This window comes from Sceloporus undulatus, unplaced genomic scaffold, assembly GCF_019175285.1.
Source record: "Sceloporus undulatus isolate JIND9_A2432 ecotype Alabama unplaced genomic scaffold, SceUnd_v1.1 scaffold_15, whole genome shotgun sequence".
Lineage (NCBI taxonomy): Eukaryota > Metazoa > Chordata > Lepidosauria > Squamata > Phrynosomatidae > Sceloporus > Sceloporus undulatus.
In genome coordinates, this window is record NW_024802937.1 from 3,540,034 (window position 1) to 3,565,784 (window position 25,751).

The 25,751-nt window shown below is 38.3% G+C and overlaps 1 protein-coding gene across 1 annotated transcript; it reads right to left on the minus strand.

Annotated features, from left to right (window-relative positions):
• Positions 1-821: 821 nt before the first annotated feature.
• On the minus strand, positions 822-25,009 carry LOC121917338 (ubiquitin carboxyl-terminal hydrolase 14). The gene is made up of 16 exons (XM_042443237.1): positions 24,786-25,009; positions 20,495-20,640; positions 20,168-20,200; positions 19,212-19,316; positions 17,038-17,141; positions 15,072-15,130; positions 12,641-12,771; positions 11,371-11,451; positions 10,646-10,734; positions 10,061-10,175; positions 8,979-9,044; positions 8,120-8,212; positions 7,068-7,196; positions 5,362-5,422; positions 3,062-3,169; positions 822-1,544 (listed from the first exon to the last, which is right to left on the minus strand). Exons 1-16 carry the CDS (start codon positions 24,799-24,801, stop codon positions 1,393-1,395), a joined length of 1,488 nt encoding a protein of 495 aa, XP_042299171.1. The 5' UTR covers positions 24,802-25,009; the 3' UTR covers positions 822-1,392.
• Between the last annotated feature and the right edge of the window lie 742 nt (positions 25,010-25,751).

Consider the following 25,751-nt stretch of genomic DNA (forward strand, 5'->3'; position numbering starts at 1 on the left):
GGTGAATCGGCGCATATACTGTAAACCAGTTGTGTGAAGTGTGGGCCTCCATATCTGCTGATGCACTCCTCTCTATACTGCCTGATTTTCTTGCCAAGTTATTTGCCTCTTCTTGATGCCCCCAAAAGCAGCGATTTACCATTAATACCCACTTCCCAAAATAAAAATACAACTTGTGCACACTCCTTTTTTTGACAAGTTGTACAGCCCAAAGGTCTTGGGAACACCAAATTTGCCCACTGCTACACTTTCTCACTCCTACTATAACATCTTTCATATTATGCTGACCTATGTTTTAGTAGGCAACTCTGTAAGTGAATGCAATGAACAAATGGATGAATGGAATGAATCCTATTTTATATAAAATATAAAGTTTCTTGCTGAGCCTCACTAAACATTTCCTCTGCTTTAATTGACTGAACCTAGTTCCAGGTAACAGCTGTGCAGGGTCCAGTTCCCCCAAGCTGAAATGTCTCTCAAAATGGCAACTGAAGTGGTCATGTTTCCTGCCATAATTTTAAGGGAGATTCCAGTGAAAGTACTGGTATGTGTGCTGGAAGTGCTGAAAAATAACCCCCACGGGTTACCTGCAGGTGGCATTGTTGTGACCAGTGCTCAACATAATTACCTCCTTTGTATGGTTTCTGTAGTTAAATCCCAATGAATGGTATTTCAAGATTTATATTTTTCTGTTCTTTTATCATGGATAGTTTTTAAGTGTGGGGAGAGGGAAGTATTATTGTGCAAACAGTATGCATAGAAAGCCAACTATCCAACCATACTCTTTAAACTTTAACTGGAAGATCAAACAGCAACCATGGTTATGTAAGAAGCATGGTCATTACTGACACCATTTATTTAAAGTCATGAAATGCCAGCAACAGAACAGACTGAGTTGGCACGTCAGGCTGAACAAATACGTGATTGCAGCCATTTTTTCCATAGGCTATGGGCAGCAGCACTGAATTACATGTTGAGGCAACAATTGATTTTTCACCTTTCTGACAAAGCTATCAGACACAATAGAAAGAATGGAAAGCTACTGAACTGGTAAAAACCATGCAAGAGTTAACAACAGATGATGCATGAGTAGGTGTGTAATAAATATCTTGCTGACAATATTAGAGAAGAGAGGAATCTCACCTTATTTTACCAATAGTTAGATGGTTTTTAAAATGGATTTTTGCAACACAACAATTAAGACTAGTTTGAAATATCAACCTGCTGCCACTATTGAGTGGCTGCATAGTGTACTGGCTTTAACGCAGATCTTTTAAAATCTGGTCTGGCTTCCTTGCTGGCTCCAAATGAGAGTTCATATGAACCAATTTTTCGGCATCTATGAAGCTCGGGAGTTAAGAAATTTATTTCACACCTAGATAGAATTGAAGTCTATTGTTCAGCTTCATCTTCCATTAGTTCAATTCTGCGTGGCCCATATAGTAGAACATAAGCTATATGCCAGTCTCCACCCCCAGATAGCCTCAAGATATCTTCAGGTGTAACAATGCTGACTTTGTCGTCATCAAATTTAATCCATTCATCTGTGAATAAAAACAGAGCACTAAATTATTATTGATCTATTATTGATTCCAATTTACCAAGTTAGTGTTCCAGTGCAGCCACATTATTTATTCAAAGTAAAGGAGCAATAAGACAAAGGTACAATGTATTCAGTTCCACTAACACACAGTACATTACCGGGGTTCCAGATGTTAGACTGATTAATATGTCTAAAAGCATGACCAAAACGATCATAACAGAAGTCTCTATATTGTAGTATACAAGTCCGAGTTTGAGGGACTTCAGGAATCTTACAGCTCTGCTTTGCTAAAAGGAAAATCTGTCCTTAAGATTCTGGCAAATTACATTAGATAATGGATATACTCATATATAAGTCTAGAAATTTAGGTCAAAAAATTGACCCAAAAAACCTAAGTCGACTTATCCACGGGCCAATGTAAGTACTGTATCTTAACTCTTATTTAACAGAAGGAACCATACCCTGGTGAAAGGCAAGAGTATAACCTGTCCTGGAAGCACTGACCCTCTCTACTCTCTTGTCCATCCAACCTTAAGAAGTGAGCACAAAGATTTATGCCGACTGGAATTTTGGATATTCTTTGACATTGTTTTGCTTTGCTTCATCCTTTAGGTCCTTTGTTATATGTCCTTAGGTTTTACCCTCAACTTATCCAAGGGTCATATCAAAATCCATAATTTTGGCACTTAAATCTGACCCCGACTTATACATGAGGTTGACTTATAGTCAAATATATATAGTAATTGCATTGGCCCAGTTTTCTAAAGAAATGTATTGTTCCAACTGGAGGAAAACTGTTTGCAACACTTAGAGCTTGCAAATTCCAGTGCAGAACTAACGTTTACTGCATACATGGTTACCTCAGTGTTCCCTAGCTCCAAAGGTCTTTAAAACTAACACACTCAGTTGTTATAAGGTAATTTTGTATGGACTGATTTGGCCCTTTGACTACAGAAAATGTTGATGCACTTTAGCTGTATTCTGAGGGTACTAAATTGTATCGAACATGCAGTCATATGTCTGGAAATGTGACATAGGGTTTGCAGAAACTAAAGCATAACTCAGGCACTTCAATTTTGACTTTGCCTTCATTTAGTCTTATTGGTGTGTGACTCATATTCTAGTAGTCCTGAACTTTTACTCAGAAATCAGATTGGTGTTTCATTTTAAAATCTCTCAATGCTTTAGCAAGCTTAAGTGTTAACACTTAAGTCTTGTCTTAAAGATTATTTATTGTAATTTATGTATTATTGGGGCAGTAGACTATGTTCCCCCATTTCATCATTTTCTTTGCTTTTTCTTAAGAACATTCAGGTATACTTGTTAGACTCAGTGTTCCACCCTTTGCATTTAAATGGTATTTTTAAACTAGCTTTTAAAACTGAAGGTTTTTAAAGAACAGTCTGAGGATGCTATGTTGTTTTAGAATGAACTGTTTTGCTTTTTATATTTTAATAGTATCTTTTTCATTTTGAATAACACTGTTACACTGTTATTTTGCTAACATTGCCTCAGTACCTTGTTTTCTTTTAACCCAAGATACATAGTGTCCAGAAGAACTAGATCTTCCCTGATGTGTTAACACTGCCTGCAGGTCATAATAACCACAGTTACTGGAGCCAATATCTGGAAGGATAAAGAGAGAAAACACCACAGTGTAACCACAGAAAAACACACTTTGCACTTGGTTATCTATGTCCTTTTGTTACCCTCATGCAAAACTTCAGAATTAGAGCCCCAGAAAAATCAAACTAAGGTTTTTAACACAAGTTAGTTCTAAACCAATGTCAGTTGGGGTTTTACCACTAAATCCCAGTCCACATACATTTCCATGGAAGCAAGCATCCAAGGTATGTAAGTACACAAAGGACAATATGAAAGGAAGAATGGTTTGCAAAATTAAGCTGAGTGTCTGCTGTTGAGGAACTGTACAGACATACATAGCACATGGAACAATGTTACATGAAATGCTAACAAAGATCAACATGAATATGGTTCCTCATTCCCAGTTGCACAAAATATCTACAATGAGCTAAATCATACAGATGAATAAATCCACAAGGCTGAAATTGGCCTACGCCCCAAATCCAGCTTGTAAACAGTCTATTTTATGTATTGTTCAAGAATAAGGAACTGGCCTTGCACACCTCAAAACAAGGTGTAGATCAACCCAAAACATGGATTCAAACATCTAGGAGAGTCTGCTCTGTAAGATGAAACGCCCAAATGTGTTTCTAGACACATTCAAATATGTCAACCTGTGCCCATTGGAACAAAAACCAGCTCAAAATTAAGCAACTGGTCTTGAGCACCCAAAACAAGTTGCAAGTTGCTTCTAAACCAGGAAAGTCTCCGTGAGATGGAATTCAAACGTTTCATCTCATAGAAGAGACTCTTCTGGATGTGACATAATTTGGGCTGACGTGCTGCTTGTTTCGGGTATGCAGGACCAGTTTCTTAATCTGAGGCTGACTTTTGTGCAAATAGGCATAGGTTGGTATGTATGAATGGCCTTCAGTTCAAATCAAAATGAGCTTTTCATAGAGAAGACTCTCCTGGGTCTTAAGATGCTGGATATGAGGTGCAAGGGCATTTTGATCTCATGTCCTTATTCATTTGTACGATTTCACAGTATTTCCAAATAGTGACCATATAAGGAACTGTAGCCTGATGAAAATAAGTCATTGACTACATTATTTTTGTTCAAATCAATTACCTGCAGCAGAATACTAAAACAAACTTCCACTTGCCCTTCAGTAAATAAGTGTCAAAATAAAATTTATAAATAAAAGTTCATAAGGAAATTCAATAAAAAACTATCAGTGTCAAGAAAAATGAAATCATAACACTGTAACACACAGTGCACACAGCTGGAGAAGTAATATACAGAGGGTCCTTGTTATCCACTGAGGTTTGCTTCCAAGACCCCCCGTGGATAACAAAATCTATGGATGCTCAAGTCCCACTAAATACAATGGCACAACAAAGTGGCGTCCCTTATATAAAATAGCAAATTCAAGGTTTGCTATTTGGAATTTATACTTTTTTTTTTTTTTTGGAAAAATTTAAAGCCGTGGATGCTTGAAACCATGGATAAAAAAATCTGTGGATAAGGAGGGCTGACTGCATATGCTATAAAAATAGGTAAAGGTAGTTCCTTGACATAAATGTCTAATTGTAACTGACTGTAGGGGCGGTGCTCATCTCCGTTACTAAGCCAAAGATCCAGCATTCTCCAAGGCCTGCTCTGGCGGTCATGTGACCAGCATGACTGTACCAAATGCTGTTACCTTCCCAGTTAAGTGGTACCTATCTATCTACTTGCATATGCATGCTTTTGAACTGCTAGGATGCCAGTAGCTGGGACTAGTGAAGAGAGCTCACTCCATCATGTAGCACTCGGTCCTTGAACTGCCAACCTTCTGATCTTCAGATCATTAGAACTGGCGTCTTAACTGCTAAGCCACTGCATCCCTTGTAAGTTTATAAGCTATTACTTGAAAGAAAAAATAGCTTCCTAATCACTCATTTCTGCTCTTCCATGCTCCATTTCTATAGCATTTATGAGCTTTGAAGCCTTTTGCTAATTATTTACTGCAAAACAGTATATGTCATTTAAGATAAGCTTACATCTTCACTCTGGTATTCCAAAATATATACTGCATTTTATATTCAGAGAAATTAATGAGAATAATAAAGTTTACTGGTTGTTTAAAGTTCCTTCTATTAGTGAATATTGTCTTATGGTAATTAAAGTGCGATTTTTAAAAAGAAGAACTTGAAATTTGGGGACTATACCTCCTTCAGTGTCCACTTACCATCAGAAAAGGAAAACGGCTCATATTTAACTTCTTTCTGTGCACCATCACCTTTACTAGACTTAAAAATTAACATGGTTTTAGTTTAAATGAGTTAATTTAATGTAAAGTAACATTAAAAATACAATCAAAAGATAACCCTAACAACTGATCCAAGTGCCTCATTCCCAATAAGAAATCATTTAAATATAAAAACAAGTCTTTAACCCACGCTACGTGTTATGGCTTGTGGGAAATTTCCTTTTGTCTGGCAGGGTCAGGGAGAGGCTGCAGGAATATGTGAACATTCAGAAACCCTAATCTTCACATATTCTCTATGATACACACAATTCTCTGGGGGAGTGGGGATTCTAGATTCAAACCATTTCTAAACAGTTCATATTTCCAATCTAATTTCAATGAAGTTTTACTGTTCTGATAATTTCTGATTGAAGTCCATTCTAGCTTCACTATTATATAATAACCACTGTGAAGAATTCCTGAGTTTATTTTGGTTCCCTCTGTCTAAGGCAATATCTAGGCCATATGATACAACTGCTTGCTGGGCCAATTTCATTCCCCTTTGCTAAAATTCGTGCACCAGAGGAAGAAACCTTGGTTTTTTTTTTTTCCCCTTTAAAAAGGAATTTGTTCAGTAAAGGTAGGTGGACATGGAGTGTATGCCTTGTTTAAGAAGAAGAAATGTTTATTGATTAGCCCTTAGGCCACTTTAAAATAACACAAAATAACACTAAAACAAGTAAAACACACTATAAAATCCTATAGAAATTCTATAGCAATTAGAAAAGAGCTAAAATGTAATAACATAGAATCTGAAAGCCTTGTTTAAGAATAAAAATTGTGTTATTGGAAGCCTGCTTAGCTCTTGAACAAGGTATTCATTCTCCATCAAATTTATTTTAAATGAGAACTATCTTGTTAAATGAAAGACACTCCCTTTAAAAAACAGATTATGATGGACTACCAAGGAATATAGCGCTCAGGGAGTTGGGAAGAGAGAGCGGCACACCTATGACCCCTGGCAGATACAGTGCCCATCTTTGCCACAGGGGTTTAACAACGGTTTATTACAGCAAGATTTTTCTGTCAAAATATAGAACATCAAAGAAAGTTTGATCAGCCTTTAATTCTAAAAACATTGCACTTAACACTGCATGTTTTTTGTTTTGTTTTGTCTGGCACTGACAACTGGATTTCAAAAGGGATTTCAATGTTCTGTTTAAAGCATTACCAACACAAAGAAATCTGAAAGTTGCATATCATTTCAGACACTGGTTCAACCCGCAGCATGTCCTTCAAGCCTGCACATATGTTTCCCCTCCTCTGAACAGCAGTCCCAAATGTGCCAAGTTAGAAGCTCAAACTCCAAAAATAAAAGTCAAGTCAGAAACATAAGTGATAGAGTTAGTCACTTTGCTCTGGACAAGTAGGATTTCTCATAAGCTTTTCTTTCTTGTGAAACTAATGTGAAGTTTGGGAAAGGAGAAAGAAGTGAAACTCGTTATCTATATAAAAACGAGTGTGGCTGCAAGGATTTACTAGACACCACAACAACTCATCATACCTCAAACTGATTTGAAATTATTACTGTTAAAAAGTTCAGCATGGTATACTTCCGCAATAAGAGTTCACCTACACACAACTGACTAGAATTTAAGGTTTAAAATTTAGTATACTGATATAACAAACTTAATGGGATCACCTACATTTTTTGTCTGTTGATTTACTTTTTTATCTTCCAAATCCTTGAATTTTGACCGGTAGGGAACCATCTTTTCTTGAAGTTCTGGTGTACATAATTCATATACATCCAACATAAGAGGAAACTTAACATCCTAAGGACAATTAAAAGAAAGGTTTAATGTTTAGCTAATCAACACCAGAGACACTATTGTCCACTACTATTTTAAATGCAATTCATTTAACATGTTTAAACAAGTATTTTCAATAGAGACCTAAGATTTTTTTTTTAATGTCTCACTTTATACCAAGTTAGAGTATGGGTCTACGTAACATGATATTATCCTCAATGACTGGTAGTATCTTTCCTGAGTTTCAGAGAATTAATTTTCCTGCCCTATACTGACATACCAGAGTCAAAGCCTGGAATGTCTTGAATGCAAATCATGTTCTCTCCCACAGAGATATGGCCCTAAAAATGTGAAGACTTGCGGGGAAAAATTGAAATACTAGGCATGTTTCACCACATTTATTCCCAAGCTTTAAGCAGACTATATCATAGCATAAATACAATAGTGCTGAGTTAAACTGCAACATTTGCATAACAGTTTGTAATACTATGCCTTTCATAACCACTTGCCAGAGAAAGGCAGTTCATAAATTCAGATTCAATAAACACAGTAGAACCTCGGTATCTTCGGGGATCCGTTCTGGACCATGCTCACCCCCCCGCGTATACTACAATCCATGAATACTCAAGTCACATTGTCCATAATGGTGGCACAGCCAAATACACACGCTGCCACTGGGGACAATGCGGGCTTGCCATTAACAGATGCTCAAATCTGAGGATGGCATGTCTGCAGATATCGAGGTCCCACTGTAAATAAAAATCCAGTCCTACAAACTTAATTACCAAGTTTTCTAGCAGAAGAATCTTGAACCTAATCAAGTAGAAGGCATGAGTATGGTGATACAGCATTCACTTTCATTACAGACAGAAGCTTGGCGACTCATGGGACTGGCCAATCACGAGGCTGACTGTATACCAAAACCTACGGAATCTGAAATACACTACCTTGAGAACTTTGGCATTCACAGATTCTTTCTCTTTGTAGAAGAAACGAACCATCTGAATAGTCAGGTAAGCAGGTAGGCGACTTATTTTTGACTAGAAAAATAAGTCAATTGATCAACAAAACATGATAAACAGTCAATTCTTAAGCTGCAAACACAGACACTCAAGGTTTCACTGAAAAGAGGTTAACAACAGCAAATTATCCATGACTGGACTGGGATGAGCATGCCCCTTCTGGCTTTGCTGCAGTGGGGGCAACTTCTTCTTCAGAGGGCCACTAGCACTAAGTAGAAGGGTAAGTGCGCCCCTCCAGGTATTACCATGGTGGCAGTTTCGCTCTCAGCAGAAGGCAATTGCCAATGCAAAAGAAAAAGGGCAAGTACACCCTCTTGGCCACTGCCACCCCCACCCCTGTGCACACCAAGTGGGTAAGGATGCCACTGATGTATGTTAGCTCACAGATACTACCGTGTCTGCAAAGCCCAGCTGTGACAGCCACCAGGCTATTTTTCTCTATGCAAGGGAATGGAATGATTCCTCCACCCTTTTCCAAGGATTCCGGGGGACAACAGAGACAACAGGACTCTGCTTTCATAGGTGGAGCTTTCACCCTATCACTTTTCATGTAGAGCAGCATCTCTTCTCCACCCCCAACTTTACAATAAATAGTGACTTGCAGTTCTATGAACCACTGTGAAACCGTGAAGCCAAAGGCGTTCATGGCCGGCATCCATGGTTTTTTGTGGGTTTTTCGGGCTATGTGGCCATGTTCTAGCTCACAACTGGGAATACTAATTATATTTTGCCTTTATATGCAATTATAAGGCACTCAACACAAGAGATAACCAAGGCTACTCACAGATTTTATGTAAAGGGCATTTCTTTGCAAGGTTGGAGACAGTTTAGTAATTTCTTCTTGAAGGCGCTGAAACAGAAACATAACATTATATCATATCATGTCAGATTATCATCTCAGTTTTTAAACCTGCCCTTGCCAAGCTTTTACTTCAATTTCTATTATGTGTAGCATCAGTCAAGACAAAGTTCTTCTGGCAGAACTAAAAGGGGAAGAGTTCTGCAGGAAGGAGGATGGGGAAGTAATTAAGGACTCTCAGTGAGTAGAGTGCACTCTTCCCATCTGCAGTGGTTCCATTCAGGGTGGCCTCGCTGATAGGAAAAATATGGGAGTTCAAGCCTATATTAGTCACTGGATTGTGACATGCACATGCCTGCATTGGCACAGTTGCATGCATGTACTACCATTGACTAATCTGGGGCAGACTGATCTGAAGGAGCTCCAATCAACAGATGGCTAGCCTGTGTGGGCCTACTGTATTTCCAGGAGCCCCCAGGAACACCTGCGATAAGTTCTTTGTTTTGTTCTCCCACCCTCTGCTCTCTGTAAAGAAAAGGATGGAGATACAAAACAATTTCAGATGGTTTCCACAATTCCGGAAACTACTAACTGAAAGGGAAATCCTGGTATCTCCAATCAGACTGGAGATAAGAGTAGGAATTTCTTGGCTAAGTTTATAGATTCAGACCTTCTGGATTAGGCCTACAAATCATCCTCTCTCTGTTTACAATCCGGTGCATAATCATAGTTATCTCAAAAACAGTTCCACCATTAGTACCCTCTCATAAACAACCCATACTAAAACCATGTATGCAATATTTTATTCTGTTGCCCTATTTCAATATTGGTATTCTTATTAGCATCAAATGTTCACTTAGTCATACTCCAAGATTATCTACAGCATATGGAAAGAGGGGGTGACAGAAATAAGATGCAAAATCATGGTGATATAAAAAGCTGCTTAAACTCAAAGCAATACTGCTAATACCATCCACAACCCTTTCTGGTTTGTTTTGAAGCTAGGGCCTTTCAAATACCTTTTCTATAGAAAGAAAGCTCTCCTAAAGATACTACAAGTTGCTCACCAATTTAAGACCTGTGAAAAGATATTTAACTTCTTGATTGATAAAACAACTAAGCTGGAGTTGATTCTCTGTTCCTTTTGTGACCTCCTCCTCTTCTGCTTCTGTACATTTCATGCTTCACATAACATTAAGGATAAAAATTGTGAAGACACGAGTTACTGCTCCATTTTAAAAGTTATAGAGCTTAATGTAATATTGAAATGTGTCAGCAATGCTTAATTCTTTTTTCAGGAATTAAGTTCAGTGTTTATATCAACTGTTTTAATTGCAGTGACCAGCTGTTTTGCTTGTAATCAGTACAGGATACGTTTGTGCATCATGACATTTAAAAAAACATAGTTTTAATGCAAAATGGCTGTTCTGTTACATTCTTTTAAAAAAAACAACAACAAGCCAAGTGTAGCTCCTACTTTCTGAAATTTTCTTAATTTACATTTTTCATTTCCATCTATCTATTGCTTTGTAAACTACATAGGCAATAATCACAAACAAGCTAGCGAGCATTATTCCTATGAAAGCAAAATTTACAAATCCCAACTCTGCCTATATTATCATGACCACCCCTTCTGTATTTGTATAGGATACGTAGTTTCAAATTCAATACTGAAAAACTGATCAATCAAGCTCTTCTTTTTAGGAGGTGCTGCAGCTGCTCCTGAAGCTCCAGAGTCAGTCTGTGAAAGAAAGAAAGAAAGAAAGAAAGAAAGAATTTTTAAAATTTTAAATTTCTGTAAGCCACAATATATAGGTTGCTAACTCCTTTCACTCCTACAACTTAAGTATTCTGTTGATTAGAGCTGCGTATAAGTCTCAGCTTGGACAAAAGGGGGTAGGGCTGGGGGGGGGGGCTCTCTATGAGAACCATCCTACAACATTTGGGATAAAGAGGAGAGAGAGTACATTAATAAGACCAGGTTTCATGAACATGTCTAGTGGTTCTCTGCATTCAAAAGCCACTGATTGCCAACTCTTAATAATTACACTTTGCACTCATGAATTCATATTTCTACTGTGGCTACTCAAAAGTACTCTCATGTATTTCAATACGCAAGTGTTAGCGTGTAAAGATTCCAACCCCACAGTATATGGTATACGGTTTCTCTTAGGCCATAAAATATACATTTGAAAAGTCTCTACAAATTCACTAACACTTCAGCTTTTCACTAAGCTTTTAGGAATGTTATTGATTAAAGGCTAAAAGGTTAAAAAATCGGGGAATGAGAAAATAGTCAAAACCCTGGCTAAACAGAGTTTGTGTGCTAGTTTATGTGCTAGTATTTTCTTCCCTTTATAAGGTAAAGGTAACTTACTTCCATAACTGTATCACCTTCTATCCCTTCTAGCTTCTGCTGCAGTACTCGCATCATCTGTACCCAACATTCATTGGCATCCTATGTAAGAAACAGATCAAAAGCCAATATATGACATACTGATAGTTTGAAGTTGACAAAAATAATGCAAATAACGTAGACTTAGGCATATTTAAATCAACAGGATTTAAGATAGTCACGATAATTTGTGTGCCAGTGATTTAAATGGAACTCTATCTGCAATGGAGAATGGATCCAACTGACTGGATACAACTACAAACATTTGAATCTGAAGCAGCCTTGGTAACAAACTTCATAGGCTGAAAATGCTGCTGCTCAATGGCAGATTGATAAATGGAAAAACATCTTTGATCCAGGACATGATCCTGGATGAGCATGCTGACCTGGCTTGTATTAGAGAGTTGGCTGGATGAAGGTAGAAGGGTTAATCTCCCCCAGCTTTATCCACCTGTGTTCTCTAGGGCAGCTGGCAAGGCCTGGAGGGTGGGGAAACAGAGTGGCAGCGATCTATCAGGATGCCATGTCTCTGTCCCACAGTCTGCTGTGTTTGAGGGTGTGTTCTTGAAAGTGGATGGCTGGGACAGAATCTGATGGTGTACCACCCACCCCATGCTCAATAGTATTCCTGTCTGTCCCAGCACTGATGTTGGAATCCCCTCATCTCTTGTACATGGAGACTGCTATATCTGAAGCAGCTCAAGACTTGGCGGGATGACAGTAATCTGGATGTGAAGGAACTTTATGTAGTTTCATTGTTATGAACTGAGCACTACTTGGTGGTGTTTAGACTCACTTTGACTCAGAAACTCTGTAGGAGTGGGGAGTCAATTAAAATGGTCTGCCCCAGGAGACTTATGGATCTAGATGTATTCCTGATGGCTCTTGGGGAGTTACCATTTAAGCAAGCTATTAATGAGCAACTGCTTGCAGGAAAGCTTCTTATGGAAATGGAAGGTGCTTTGTTTTTAGCTTATTTTCTAAACCACCCTTAATCCAGTAAAAAGGCAGCATATAAATAAATGAAATAAATAAATAAAGTATCAATGTTCTTTAAAAAATGTCCTTCTTTATTTGACAGAGGTCACTAAGGAACCATACCAGTACAACCACTAATTTCGAGTACACATGAACATATGCATGATGCTATTGCCTCAACTCTTAAAGTTGTGAGGCTTCTTGAACAACACATGTATTCCTTTAGAAAAAAAACATGCTATCTACACGTTGAAAATGGATGAAAAGCATTTACCTGTTGAAGATACTGGCCCTGATCTCCTTTCTCTGCAAACTGGGGAAAGGCCATATGTAAAAACTGGAGGAGAATGATGGGAGGGATACTAGAAGAGGTCTTATCCATGGAATCAAATAAATCTCTAAGAGCTTAAAAATAAAATAGAATTAGTTTAAAAAAGAGATTAAGTATTACATCATAATGTACTAAAATTATAATCAATGCTACCAATTCCATAAAATCCCTTATGCCTATAGTAGAACTTTTCAGTCGAGGACTATTTCTGAATCATCTGCACAACCAGTCTACCTACAAAAGAAGGTTGAATATATCACACAGCTGCCAAAGACTACATGGGGAAGCTTAGACCTGAACCCTATTGTTTGTTCCTATTAAACTCACAGAATCAATGGAACTCACAAAATTGCAGACTGATAATTATTCAATTAGCTTGTTGAGACCAAGAGTAGGATTTACGTCTTACTATATGGCAACATTGCCTAATCAATAAATCACTTGCTAATGAGTGCTTTAAAATTTAACATATGCTCCTTAGACCATTACTCTTGCAGCACTACTCTTGCAACACATTTTGTTCTTTTGACAATTGCCACTTCACACCGTCATATTTTAAAGCACAATCTGAGTATCTCAAAAAAATAGGGAAATACTGGTTGACGATGAAACATACACATACATAGTTCAATGACAGTTGGTTTCAATAATATCCCAGTGGTCAGTGTATATAAAGGGGGAAAACCCTCCTCATACAAAGATTCAAGTAAGCCATTAAAAATGGACCCACATATTTACATAAATGTGCAATTTCCTATCTGCAAGGATTAAAATGGTGTGTCATGATATTATACCTGAGATTTCAAAGGGAAGATTTATTATGTTCTGAAAGCTATACACTTGAAATTACATTAAAGCACAATATAGAAATAAAAGCATTTTTCACAATTTATATAATATCACAAACATTATTGATCAGCAAGTGGTTATAAATGTTCTCCTAAACCAATAAACACTACTCACCTGACCTTTTTGGTTTGAATCCCTGATTCAGAAATTTCTAGAGTTTGATTCTAAGTATGTAAAGATTATAGGTGATGTATAAATATACACCGCTTTGATCTCAAGGAAAAGCGGTATAAAAATAAACAGTTTATTATTATTATTATTATTATTATTAATGTGATATTGACAATGTGATGTGATATTATGTATTTACATTTTTTTCCTTTTATTATTTTATATAGTTCCTTGAAGTAGACCTTATAAATACACATATTCCAAAACATGTCGGACTTTCTTAGCATAGCAACTATCTTTTAGGAATCTTGAAGTATGTCTCTTGCTTATTCTGTGGACTCTCCTGGATTTGTCTCCATTTTTGCTTCTTCTCTTTAAGACTTTGCATATTTGGTATTAGGTCACAAAGCATATGAAAGTATATATAAAATATATGAAAGGAATGTGGGCAAACACACCCACCACTACCAGTCCAGCAGCACTTTAAGTAAACCACCCAAAGGGGAGACATAAACAGCTGCTCTGCATACAATGCCTCTTCTTTCATTTCAATTAAAGGTACAAGTTGCCTCCCAGCCCTCCCTTTAATAAATGAGAAAGAGGATCACCACAGAACAGCCCTATGTTCTTTAACCCTCTGTGATGGTCACAGAACCAATTTTATAATTCCCTGACAGATGCAGCTAAATGCAAGCTGCTCAACAGTTTTGTTTTGTTTTGCTAACTTAACACTGAAACATGGAATTCATCCAGAGATTACCATTTTGGATAAAAAGTTCAACTTTAAATAACCAAACAAAACACATTTTGTTTTGTTTTTAAATGCTTGTTTCTATAACAGCTTAAGAAAGCAAGATCAGTATAATCACACAATTGGATCAAATATGATACATCCTTGCAAGTGGTCCTAAGCCAGGACAATGCCAAAAAAACATTCAGAAATATTACTCAATAGATTTGTTTTCAAGGAGCAAAAAAAAGGAATGGCTTTTAAACCTTTAGAAACAGCAGGCACATTCAAACCTGTACCTTTCCTTCTTTATTTTTTTCTTTTTCTTTAAATGGAGTGACATATATCACAAATGGGGGGGGGGGAGAAAACAAAGTGGTCAAGCAGTTGCTATATTCCAAAGTGCACTTTATAGTTCAGAGTAACCTTAGACTTTTAAAAGCTTCTCTTTACATCTGTAAGTGGCAATTTTGTGGCAATGGACATTATTTTGATAAGCTACATTTTAAAGAGCACAAGTGCAGTAGCCTAGAGTTCAAAAGGACACTTGATATTTGAAGTGGTGCTAGAGAGATAGAAATCTGAATATAAAAGAGGGAAAAAATACTCTTGCATGAACAGAATTCTGTATGCTTTGTTCCAAGTAACCAAAAGGAGCTTGCACATTGCTGCTCTGATACAAACCTGCAGTAATATACTGAGCCGAGGCCATTTCCCCTGAAGCTCTTAAGGCACCAGCATACCTAAAGAAATATTTAAAATAAATTTAGTTCAGCTTTAGAAGCAATAACACATACAAATAACACTGAAGTGGACTTCAGCAAGATGAGCATCTTCTGTGCACTTGTCGCACAGCTATTTTGTGGAAAGGTAGAAACTTTGACAATTCTTACTAGCATTATTATTTTTAATAGAAAAAGGTCATGTAGATGTGAGCATAAAAAGCCATTTTGGATCCTATTTTGGGACAAAGGTGAGATATAAATCAAAGCAAAATAAAATAAGTGTATGCAATGCTTATAAAGCATTTTAAGGTCCATGTATCTTCAAATCTGACAAACTTGCTTCTCCCTTGCAGCTGAATTCAGTGAGATGAAGGTTTAACTTATCACTGCATTGCTTTGACCTATTTAGGGAACTGGAAAGGAGAGCATACATTTATTTCGAAATAGAAGCTCTCCAGCTATGCAGATAAGCTAGCCAATCATTTTTAGACATAGTGAGGGTAATTCAAGAATGAGAAGGGGTCTCAACAGCACAAAGAAATATGAGTAACTTTATATCTGTACTAACAGCTTGTGCACTTTAATATCCCATGCCATTTCCTCTTCCATCACTTCTGCCAGCTAAATAAATCCCCCAAATACCAAACAAACCCCTACATTTTGCAATCATTTATTTTTTTAAAAATCACCTTGTTTGATGCATTTTTAAAACAATTTTAACTGTTAGGTACAAAGTATGCTGAGTCATGTAGCTAGTCATGACCTATCATGACTTACTTTTCTTTTCATTAAAATGTTTGGGGAACATTCAAAGTACACTCAAAATGAAGGTTCTGATAAAAGTCAAGAACACGGATCCAAATTCCACTTGTATAGCAGGGATCCCCAACCCTTCCTTTCTCTAATGCATCCCCTTGCACCTCCTGAAAGGTCACATCAAAGGTCCAGTAGATTGAAACGCTGCAGAGGTCCACAGGAAAGGCAAAAATTAAGAGACTGCTGTATGCAAGGAGTGAGTTCCACTTCCAGAAAAGAACTATTTGATCTAAATTAAGGATTTTAAGAACAGCTATTCCTACAAAAGATTGTTGGAATGCTTTTAAAATATTGCAGATCCCCTTTTATAAATAAATGAGTTAAACAAGTCATTCATTAGATTCCTACATCTGTAAAGTGCTAGCAAGACTAACCTTTGCCTATTCTGCTTCTTGATGAATTCACAAAGACCAGGAGCAAAGTGGCAGTAAAGAACACACAGAAGTAACATTAAGCATGAAGACACTCTTTTCAAGGCATGGCAAATTCATTTTGTACCAACTACTTAATATTAAAGTACTAGTATATCAGTTACTTTCATATCCCATGATATAGTACATTAGGATTTGTCAGGCATAAGTATTCTTACAAAGCAATATAAATGTACTGAATCTATCACATTCTTAAGAGCTAACAAGATGCTGAAAATATTACAGAATAAATTATGCAAGAATAGTTTTATAATAATTACAGTATACAATGTGATTTGCCCAGATGTAGATCTTATTCCAGAACTGAATGATTATAATTCTACCAATAATTTCATCCTATGATGTGCTTTAGTTCCCATCAATACAGTGGGCCCTCCTCTTACACGGAGATCCGTTCCAGACCCCCCCCCCCCGCATAAGAGAAAAAGCCCCATAAGAAGCAATGGGTCTCGTGCCTATTGGGTGCCATGGGGTGCATGCCACGGGCGCATGCCCCATTACTCCTTCCGGGACGCAAGAGGCTTTTTTTCCGGCGCAGCCGCACATGACGCAGGCTCACTGAATAATTTTCATGTTAGAACAGTTGCAACCCAGTCTCAAAGTACTGGCATTTCATAACTATTTTGAACAGTTAAATTGAGAAACATTAACAATATTTTATATAGTTATAAAACCTACCTCTTGAGGGCCTCTTTCAGTTCTGGCACAGAGCGAATACACTGAACCGTAGCATTCATATAACAAGTATTCCCAAGATTTGTTAAGCCACACGGTAACTCCATCTGTCACAGAAATATATAAGTGCTTGAAAATTTTAGAGAGACCTGTTACTTTAATACTTTTCTTCTAGGAATATATTCTCAACATCATGGTTCAACAAATTTTTTTATGAACCTGGCAGACATCTTCTGAGGCTTAGTTGTACGCCTTACCACCAATTTTCTCCAGGAGTTAAAGATCAGCTTTTTAAGGCAGACACCAAAAGAACTATGATATCAGCTTTAAAAACATTTCTCTTTTTTAAATCAAAGGATTAAATTTGCTGCTTTTGCTTTTCTCTTTTAATTTTGGTATTGTTTTGTATGTTATTTTATAAACTGCCCTCAGAACCATCCTCAGGGCCCAAATGATAGTTTGCAGAAGCATTCTGAACTAGAAGAAATTGGTTATTTATGATTATCTTATCTAAGACAAATCTGTAAGCCATCACAAATAAACCAACTTCATCTAGTTTGGAATGTTTCAGACTTTTAACTAGAACATGCTACTCTCAAAGTACAACAACTTTACTAAATACCAGTTCCTTTTCAGGCACAATTTGAAGTGCTGGTTATTGTGACATCACATAAACTATAACTGTAGTTTTTGTTCGTATATTATAATGTAATATAATATAAGATGCTAAGTATGATTAGAAGTATATATGATGGTTGAGTGAGAGGTGCCAAACGTTGGGAGAGGCATTTTTGCATGTGGGCAATAACTGGTGGAGAGAACAAAAATAGGTGAAGTTGTCAGAATGTGGAGAGAATGAAGATGTGTTAGTTAAACAGGATTTGGATATGACAGAACACAGTTAAGAAAGGAGGAGAGGAAGACAGACTATAAGACAAGATTGTGCTGTAGCATTTAAACATTGCTGGTTAGCATTATATTCAGTATAAAGGAATGGTGCAATCACTAATGTTCACATGTTGGACAATAAATATTGCATCTGAAGATGTATTAATTAATGTAATAAATATTACAACTGAAGATGTATTAATTAAATAGTATTACATTTGTTATGAATTATAACCAGGGTGAAAGGATGCTTACTGGCTAATAACTATTATCACTGTTCAGAACAGCGGTAGGGAAGTACAGCCCATGAACTGATACACCTACAGACTCCCTTAAATTCCTGGCCCAAACTTTTTTCAAATATTTTTTTTTAAAAATTAAAACATCCACACACATTGCCTGAGGAGATGGGGGCATTTCCCCACATTTGGGACTCCACAGTCGTCATTATTATTATTATTTTCATTATTAAAATTTACAAATCAGATTCTTGAACTACAAAAGTACAATTAAATTCATTAATTATTTCCTATCTTCAAAGGGTTAGTGCTATTTAAATCAATCTAGCTTTCATTTCTGTTTTCACACTTAAACCTCTAACTATATACCAGTTTTCCTATCTATCAAGCTATCTCTTCTATTAGTATATCAATAATTCCATTCTTCAAAAGTTAGATAAATCAAATTTCCTATCCATTAAATTTTTAATGCTAATCTATGTTATCTTAAGTCCAAACACAAAATACATGCCTCACAAAAAGCAATTGGAGCTGTTCCCCTGCTCCCTGGGAAAGAGCTCTGATTGCTTTTTTTTACAAGGAGAGAGTGTGTGTGTATGTCTCTCTCTTTCCCAGGGAGGAGGGAAACTGCCCTGATAGTATTTTGCAAGGAGAGCATGCGTGCATGAGGGGGGCTTTGTCATTTACATCCTTTGCTACATGCCCCTAAATTGTACCCTCGACTTATCCACAGGTCATAGCAAAATCCAAAATTTTGTCCCCAAAACTTGCCCTCGACTTATACATGGGGCCGACTTGTACATGAGTATATACGGTAAGACAAGGCTACCTGAAAAAACATAGCCTCTCAATATGTTTGCTTCTCAGTGAAGGGGGGTAAGCCCAACTCCTTTTTAAGTTTACAGCACTACTTCTGTAGCTCTGTATATGCTGGCTTCTGGTGAGAAAAGTAAGCAAGTTCGTAATGCATTTGTTTTTCACTAAATATGCAGTGATACAATGTTTTGCAGTAATTCACACTTTGGGACAATAAAGAAAAAGCAGACTTACAGCTGAGGCCAACTGTTCTTCTGTCATATCTTCCACAAAGACAGGCCTGGCTACTGGCTCTTCAGGAAGCGCATCAGCAGAACCCATCATTAATAACGTCATCCCCTGTTCAAAAAAAGGCAATAAAGGTTTGTTATTTGCTGTCAAGTTGGTTTCAACCACAGTCACCATATGAATGAGAGACCTCCAGAAACCTTGGTCACCAATATCCTACTCAGTTCTTGAAAACTCAGGGCTATGGCCTTGATTGAATCAGTCCATCTGATGACAGCAATTCAGAATGTCCTCAAGTAGTTTGAAACAAAATACATGATGGTTTACAAATTTCATAAATTTTGGAGCAGCAATGTTTCTCTTAACTAGAATATCAGAGTAATCACTATTGTTAATAAATAAAAGCATCATTGATTAAGTTGGACATCCAACCTCTATCTTAATGTTTACTTCTTTCAAAAGACAATAGAACAAATAACATTAAAAAGTCCAACAGATAATAGCAACAAATATGACTGTCAATACTATAATATGAAGAAGAAATTGTATATAATTCATAAATGCATGGTTGGCTCCTAAATTGCTCCTCTGTTCAGCTAAGATAGGGTTAGGAATTGTGCAGACCTCAGTTTTTGAACTACAATTCCTACTTTTTCCTAATTGGCTATGCTGCCAAAGGCTACACGAAGCTTCAGTTCAACAATGTCTGGAAGGCAATACAACTCCCCACTCTGACACACCAAGAGCATAACTTATCCCCAAAATACTATTCATCTGCAGCCCTATCCTGCACCATACCCATGCCATTCCCAAGAGTTTCCCTCATATATGGAGAACATTTTCAGCCTGCAGCCAACAGAAAGAGGCTGAAAAACATCATTCTGTGAATATTAACTATTTTCTATTCATGGAACGATCCAAGGCATAGCAATTATCTAATGCAATTACTCAGCTGTACTTACATTTTTTATTTTGATGTTTCCCCAGTCATCATCCTAATTGAAAAAAACAAAATAAATTATTCCCTTGGAATAACATTAAGATATCACAGAACTAAAAGAGAATTCAAAATTCAAGGTAAGATATTAGCAAGCCTGTGGATTATCATAGCTATGACTCAAGAAGAGTACATAAAGAGAAACATCATTTCCTGTCACTTGTCTTCTTTTTTTTTTACTTAAGCGCAGCTCTTCTAGAAAGCAACAAGCCAACATTTTTGTTGCTCAAATCTACATTAAATAAATATAATACTGTATCTAAAACACGATAAGATTATTACCAAACTCTACCTTTACAGTTCCACCTTTCACCATTACTTTCTGTCTGTCAGGCTGAACTCCAGTCAAAGCAAAAAGTTGAGCTTTGAATACCATTGGAGGTTCATCTGTATTCAACTCCACTCCATCAAATTTCTCCTTGCCCCATTTTACATTAACTGTAAAAAAAGGAAAAAAAGAGATTGTCAAAAAGGGTCTTAATTCTGTCAACAAGTGTTAGTCATTAAGATTGCAAACTGTCATATGTAGTTGAGTCCACTAAGATTTTAATTTAACAATACAGCTTCAATATATAAATGACAGATGAAACAATGTGTGTTTCAATGGCAGTAACACTGAAATGTCACAGCAGGTCTATAAAATACTGTAAAGTCAGGTTTGTTTAAGTTTTATAATGAAACCTAAAGGATTTTGTAGGTGAGCCAGCTTCCAGATCAAAACTCTTTTAAGTCACAACTAAACCTTTCAATAAATAAATAAATAAATAAATAAATGGCACTTTTGGACTAGATGCTTTGTCATCAGATCTCTTGTTCACTTTTTGCTAAAAGCAATAGGAGCAAACTTGTGGCTGAGTACCTGCATATTTCCAAATAATTTCATCTGCATGACTCATGTGCCACAGATCCATGAGGGCCTTGGCTTCATTCTGTCATTGGTTCATCAGGTACGCTTGCAGAAGGCAGTTTTCCTTCCCTGGTTTGCTCCCTTCAGACAAACCAGATAGAGAATCCAGAATCTGTTCTCGATTTCTTTATCTGGTTTGGTTGGAAGGAAATAAACTGCAGGCAGAAATGTGCTCATCCACACAGCATGATAAATCAACTGCAAAGCAGATTTTGATGATTTATTTAGCCGTTCCTGTGCAAACAGGAGCACTGGAGCAATGTGCACCAGTAAGACAAACCAGGGTTATTCTAGATCCCTCGCTTGCCATGTCACATAAACATATCTACCAACATTTAACAGTAGCATTGGACCTTTGCTTCCAATAATGAACTTTGCAATACATACTGACCGACCTTATAAAACAGGCCCCATCAGAAAAGATTACTTCCAGGGTTGTACATGACATGTTTTATTATTCCTGCAAGCATGTATGTGGATAATAGTTTGTTATATGAATCCAACAGAGCAGTTCAGAAGTGGACTGGGAAGATAGGTAACAGTTTCCGCTCCTTTTAGCATTGAGTTTGCCATTCTATTTTAAGTCTACAAAGCCACCTCTGGGACAATCACCGGAGTCTCACTGTTCACATGGAAGTGCCCAACTAGCCGTGGGCCTCCCCAAGCACCACAGCTGGCTATATCAACCAGCTGTATCTCTGCCTGACCCAGGAGACACCCACTGATTTCTGTAGAGACAACCCTAAAGACAATGATAACTGCATCAAATCGTAAGGTGGATTTCTTATGTTTTCTTCACAAAATCTGACATTTTATGAAAAGTCTGTATCTATCCCCACGACTATCCTTACTATCCCCTGCTGATACTACCATACCTTCTTCCATATCAGTTTTGTGCCAAATGAACCAGCACATGTGTTACCTATTCAACTAAGAGTGGGGGAAGTGTCCCAATAGTACTCGGTATGCTTTCCTTCATTATGATCTACTGTTTACATTTAGTATCCCCATGATAAGTTCACCTTAGGATCCCCGTAAGTCAAAAACAACTTGAAGGCACACAACCACCACCTTCAGCTAGCTCCAGCCAGTGTGACGTAGTGGTTTGAGTGTTGGATTATGACTCTGGCGAACAGGTCTAATTCATTGCTTGGCCATGAAACCTTCTTGATGGCCTTGGGTGGGTCACACTCCCTCAGCCTCCGAAAGGGGCACTGGCAAATCCCTCTGAAGAAACTTTGCCAAGAAAACCCCATGATAGGTTCACCTTAGGGTAGCCATAAGTCAGAAACTACTTGAAGGTACACAGCAACAAGAGCAAGTTTTCTTATTACATACAAAAATCTCAGAATGGGCAATGATGTTTTTCATGAAACCACTGCAGCTTCTTTTTATCTTCACTGGACTCTTCTACTAGATTTTGCCACATTGTTTCTATTATCCACTGTCAAATCCCAAACTTTCAACATAACTACGGTCCAAATCACACTGCAGAAATAATCCAGTTTGGGACTGCTTTAACTGCCCTGGCTCAATGCTACGGAATTCTGGGAACTGTAGTTTTGTGAGACATTTAGTCTTTTCTATTGAAGAGTTCTGGTGCCAGGGCAGGCCTCTTCAAACTGGATTATTTCTACAGTGTGTTTTGGATCTACTTTATTGTGTCTTTCAAATCCTTTGCACTTGTAATTTTACTTTTCCCCTATACAATACCTAATAAGCTATTAGCACCAAATACATAGATCATACCAGCAGCCTATTTCTTCCTCTCCATATATTTAGGACTTCAGTTCATATACAACGGTTGAGTAATTCAGTCCAGAAAAAATAATATCACTCTTCAGCTAGTGGGGTTGTAACCAATATAATATCTTATCTGCTGATAATGGCACCACCACCATTTACAGTGGGCCTTCCACATTTGCTGGGGTTAGGAGTGCAAGATCCCTGTGAAAGTGGGAAAACCGCAGATAAAAAACCAACTATTTTTTAACCTGAGTGAACACCTCTCTAGGAATCTCTAGGTCCTCCAGCACAACTCTATGGTCAACATCCGCTGGACACTGACCACAGAACTGTGCTAGATGACCTACAAATGCCTGTTCTCTCTAGAAACCTCTAGTTCCTCCAGAATGACTTATGGTGGAAGTTGACCACAGAGTCTCAATGGGGGACCTAGATATTCTTGAGAGAACATAATATTAAATCCTCAAAGGTCAAAGCCACAAATGTGGAAGGCCAATTGTTGTCCCCACTGTCCATGTTTACCTTTTTGAAACATAATCTGACAGCTAAAAAAAAAGACTACTATTATGTGAGAAATGATTCTCCAGCTCCTATCCTTACCTTTTCAATCTGAGAGAACACCTCTCTAGGAATCTCTAGGTCCTCCAGCAGACCTCTGTGGTCAACAATGCCAGAATGTGACTACAGACTCATGCTGGAGGACCTACAAATGCCTAGAGGATTCTTTTCTTGAGGAACACAACATTATGGTCAACTTCCTGCAGAGTTTCTCTGGAAGACCTAGCAATGCCTAGAGAGAACATATTAATCAAATCTGCAAATAATCTAAGCCGCAAAAGTCCAAGATGCAAATGTGGGGGGGCGACTTGTATAATTTTTCTGTAAGGTGAAGCCAGTCCCACGCTGTGGGTTTGCTGCTTAAATTAATGCGCTAGGTCTGTGATAAAACAGTGCTCGAAATCACCCCAGATGGGAAGGCAATGTGGAAAGCCATTTTTTTCTAGGCAGAGAGAAACTGCCACTGGAAAACAGTTAAAACAAAAAACCTATGTCTGTGCCGCAAAAGAGGACAAGGCACCACAAAATGCAGAACATGCAAGAAAATGAAAGACATTCCAAATAAAATCTAAAAACAGTCATATAAACAAAAATCCCATGCTTCTTAGTTATGCTTAAAATGGAGGGCCTTTTGAAATTCCTCCAGGACAGAAAGCTGAAATGGAGGCCAGGTCCTGCTCAATATGGAGGACCTTTTGGAATCCTCCTGGACAGAGGCTGGAATGTAAGGAACGTCCTGTCAAAAGAAGACTAAGTCATGACAAAACAGAGGACCTGGACAGAAGGCTGGAATGGGAGACAGGCCCTGAAAAAGGAGGACCAAGCCTGACCACCCTAGTTCTGTTCAATATGGAGGAGGGCCTTTGGGAACTCCTCCTGGACAGAAGGCTTAAAATGTAGGACACATCCTGGAGAAGGAGGAGGACCAAGTCTGGGCACACTGGGCCCTGCAACGACCTTTTGGATTTCCTCCTGGACCCAGAAGGCTGAAATGGAGGGCAGGTAATGGGAAAGGAAGAGGGTCAAGTCTGATCTCCCTGGCCCTGCTCAAAATGGAGGACCTTTTGGAATCCCTCCTTGATTCAAAAGACTGTAATGGAGGACAGGTTCTGGGAAAGGAGGAGGACCAAGTCTGGCCACCTCAGTCCTGCTCAAAATGGAGGACCCTTTGGAATCCCTCCTGGACATAATAAAGCTGCCCTGGAGGACAGTTCCTGGGGGAGGAGGACGGAGTCTTCCCGCCATGTCCATGCGGGCTCCATTCAAGCCCTGCCACTTTCCCCCCAGACCCTGCGGAGCCCAAAGGCCCGAGCACCGGCCTTCCTTCCCAGGAGCGAGGCCTGGCGAGGGAGAGCCGGGCGGGCGGGCTCACCGGTGAAGAGCGGCATGGCGATGGGGTCTGCAGCGGGGCCGAGGGGAGCGGGCCTGGGCTCGGGCGGCGGCGCCTCCCTTTCCTTCTCTTCCTCCTCCTTCGGCCTTCCTTCTGCTCCGCCGCCGGGGTCTCATTCAAACCGGCCCCTCAGGATGACGCTGCAATGGGCCCCGCTGCGCACGCAGCCCTGGAAATGGCGCCTCTGTCATGACGAAGGAGGGAGGAAGGAAGGAGAGGCGCCTCCCTCCTTCTCTCTTGCCTCAGAGGAAGAGGTCCAAAATGGAGTATAACAAAAGCACAAAACACTCCCAGGAATTATGCCCCTCCGTCCTCGGCTTCCTTTAGTCCTGCTCGAAAAGGAGGGCGTTTAAGGGAGGGCTTTAACACATAGGAAAACCCAAAAACACTCATAATAAACCCAGGGCTTCTTAGTCCTCTTTAGAAAAGGGAAATGGAGGACATCTCCACAAATAAAAGTTCAAAACACTACTATAAATTCAAGGCTTCTTAGTCCTGCTTAAAAGGGAAGGCATTCAGGGAAAAAGGGAGCTCAAAACATCTATAGAAATGTCAGCCCATGGTTTCTTAGTCCTGCTCAAAAAGGGAGGACTTTACCACATATAAAAGCTCAAAACACTCCTATAAATGCAGGGCTTCTTAGTCCTGCTTAAAAGGGAAGACTATCACATCTAAAAGCTCAAAACACCTAGAAATGTCACTTCATGGCTTCTTAGTCCTGCTCAAAAAAGAGGGCATTCAAGAAAAATGGGGGGCGTGGGCACATATAAACTGGTTTTAACTATGCTGTTTTAAACGTATGCTTTAATACTTGTTATATTTAATTATTATTTTTTAACTTTTGTAATCAGTGTTTTAGTTCTATCTTTTTAAATTATTTTAACCTGCCCTGAATCCCATTGTCTGGGGAAAAGGTGGGATATAAATCCTTGAACTACATAAATAAAT

Coding starts and splice junctions, on each gene's coding strand:
- LOC121917338 (XM_042443237.1), bottom strand. Junction 15,131..17,037: donor CTGAAAGAGGCCCTCAAGAG/GTAGGTTTTATA, acceptor ATATTTCTTTAG/GTATGCTGGTGCCTTAAGAG. Junction 5,423..7,067: donor TAAATCAACAGACAAAAAAT/GTAGGTGATCCC, acceptor TTAATTTTTAAG/TCTAGTAAAGGTGATGGTGC.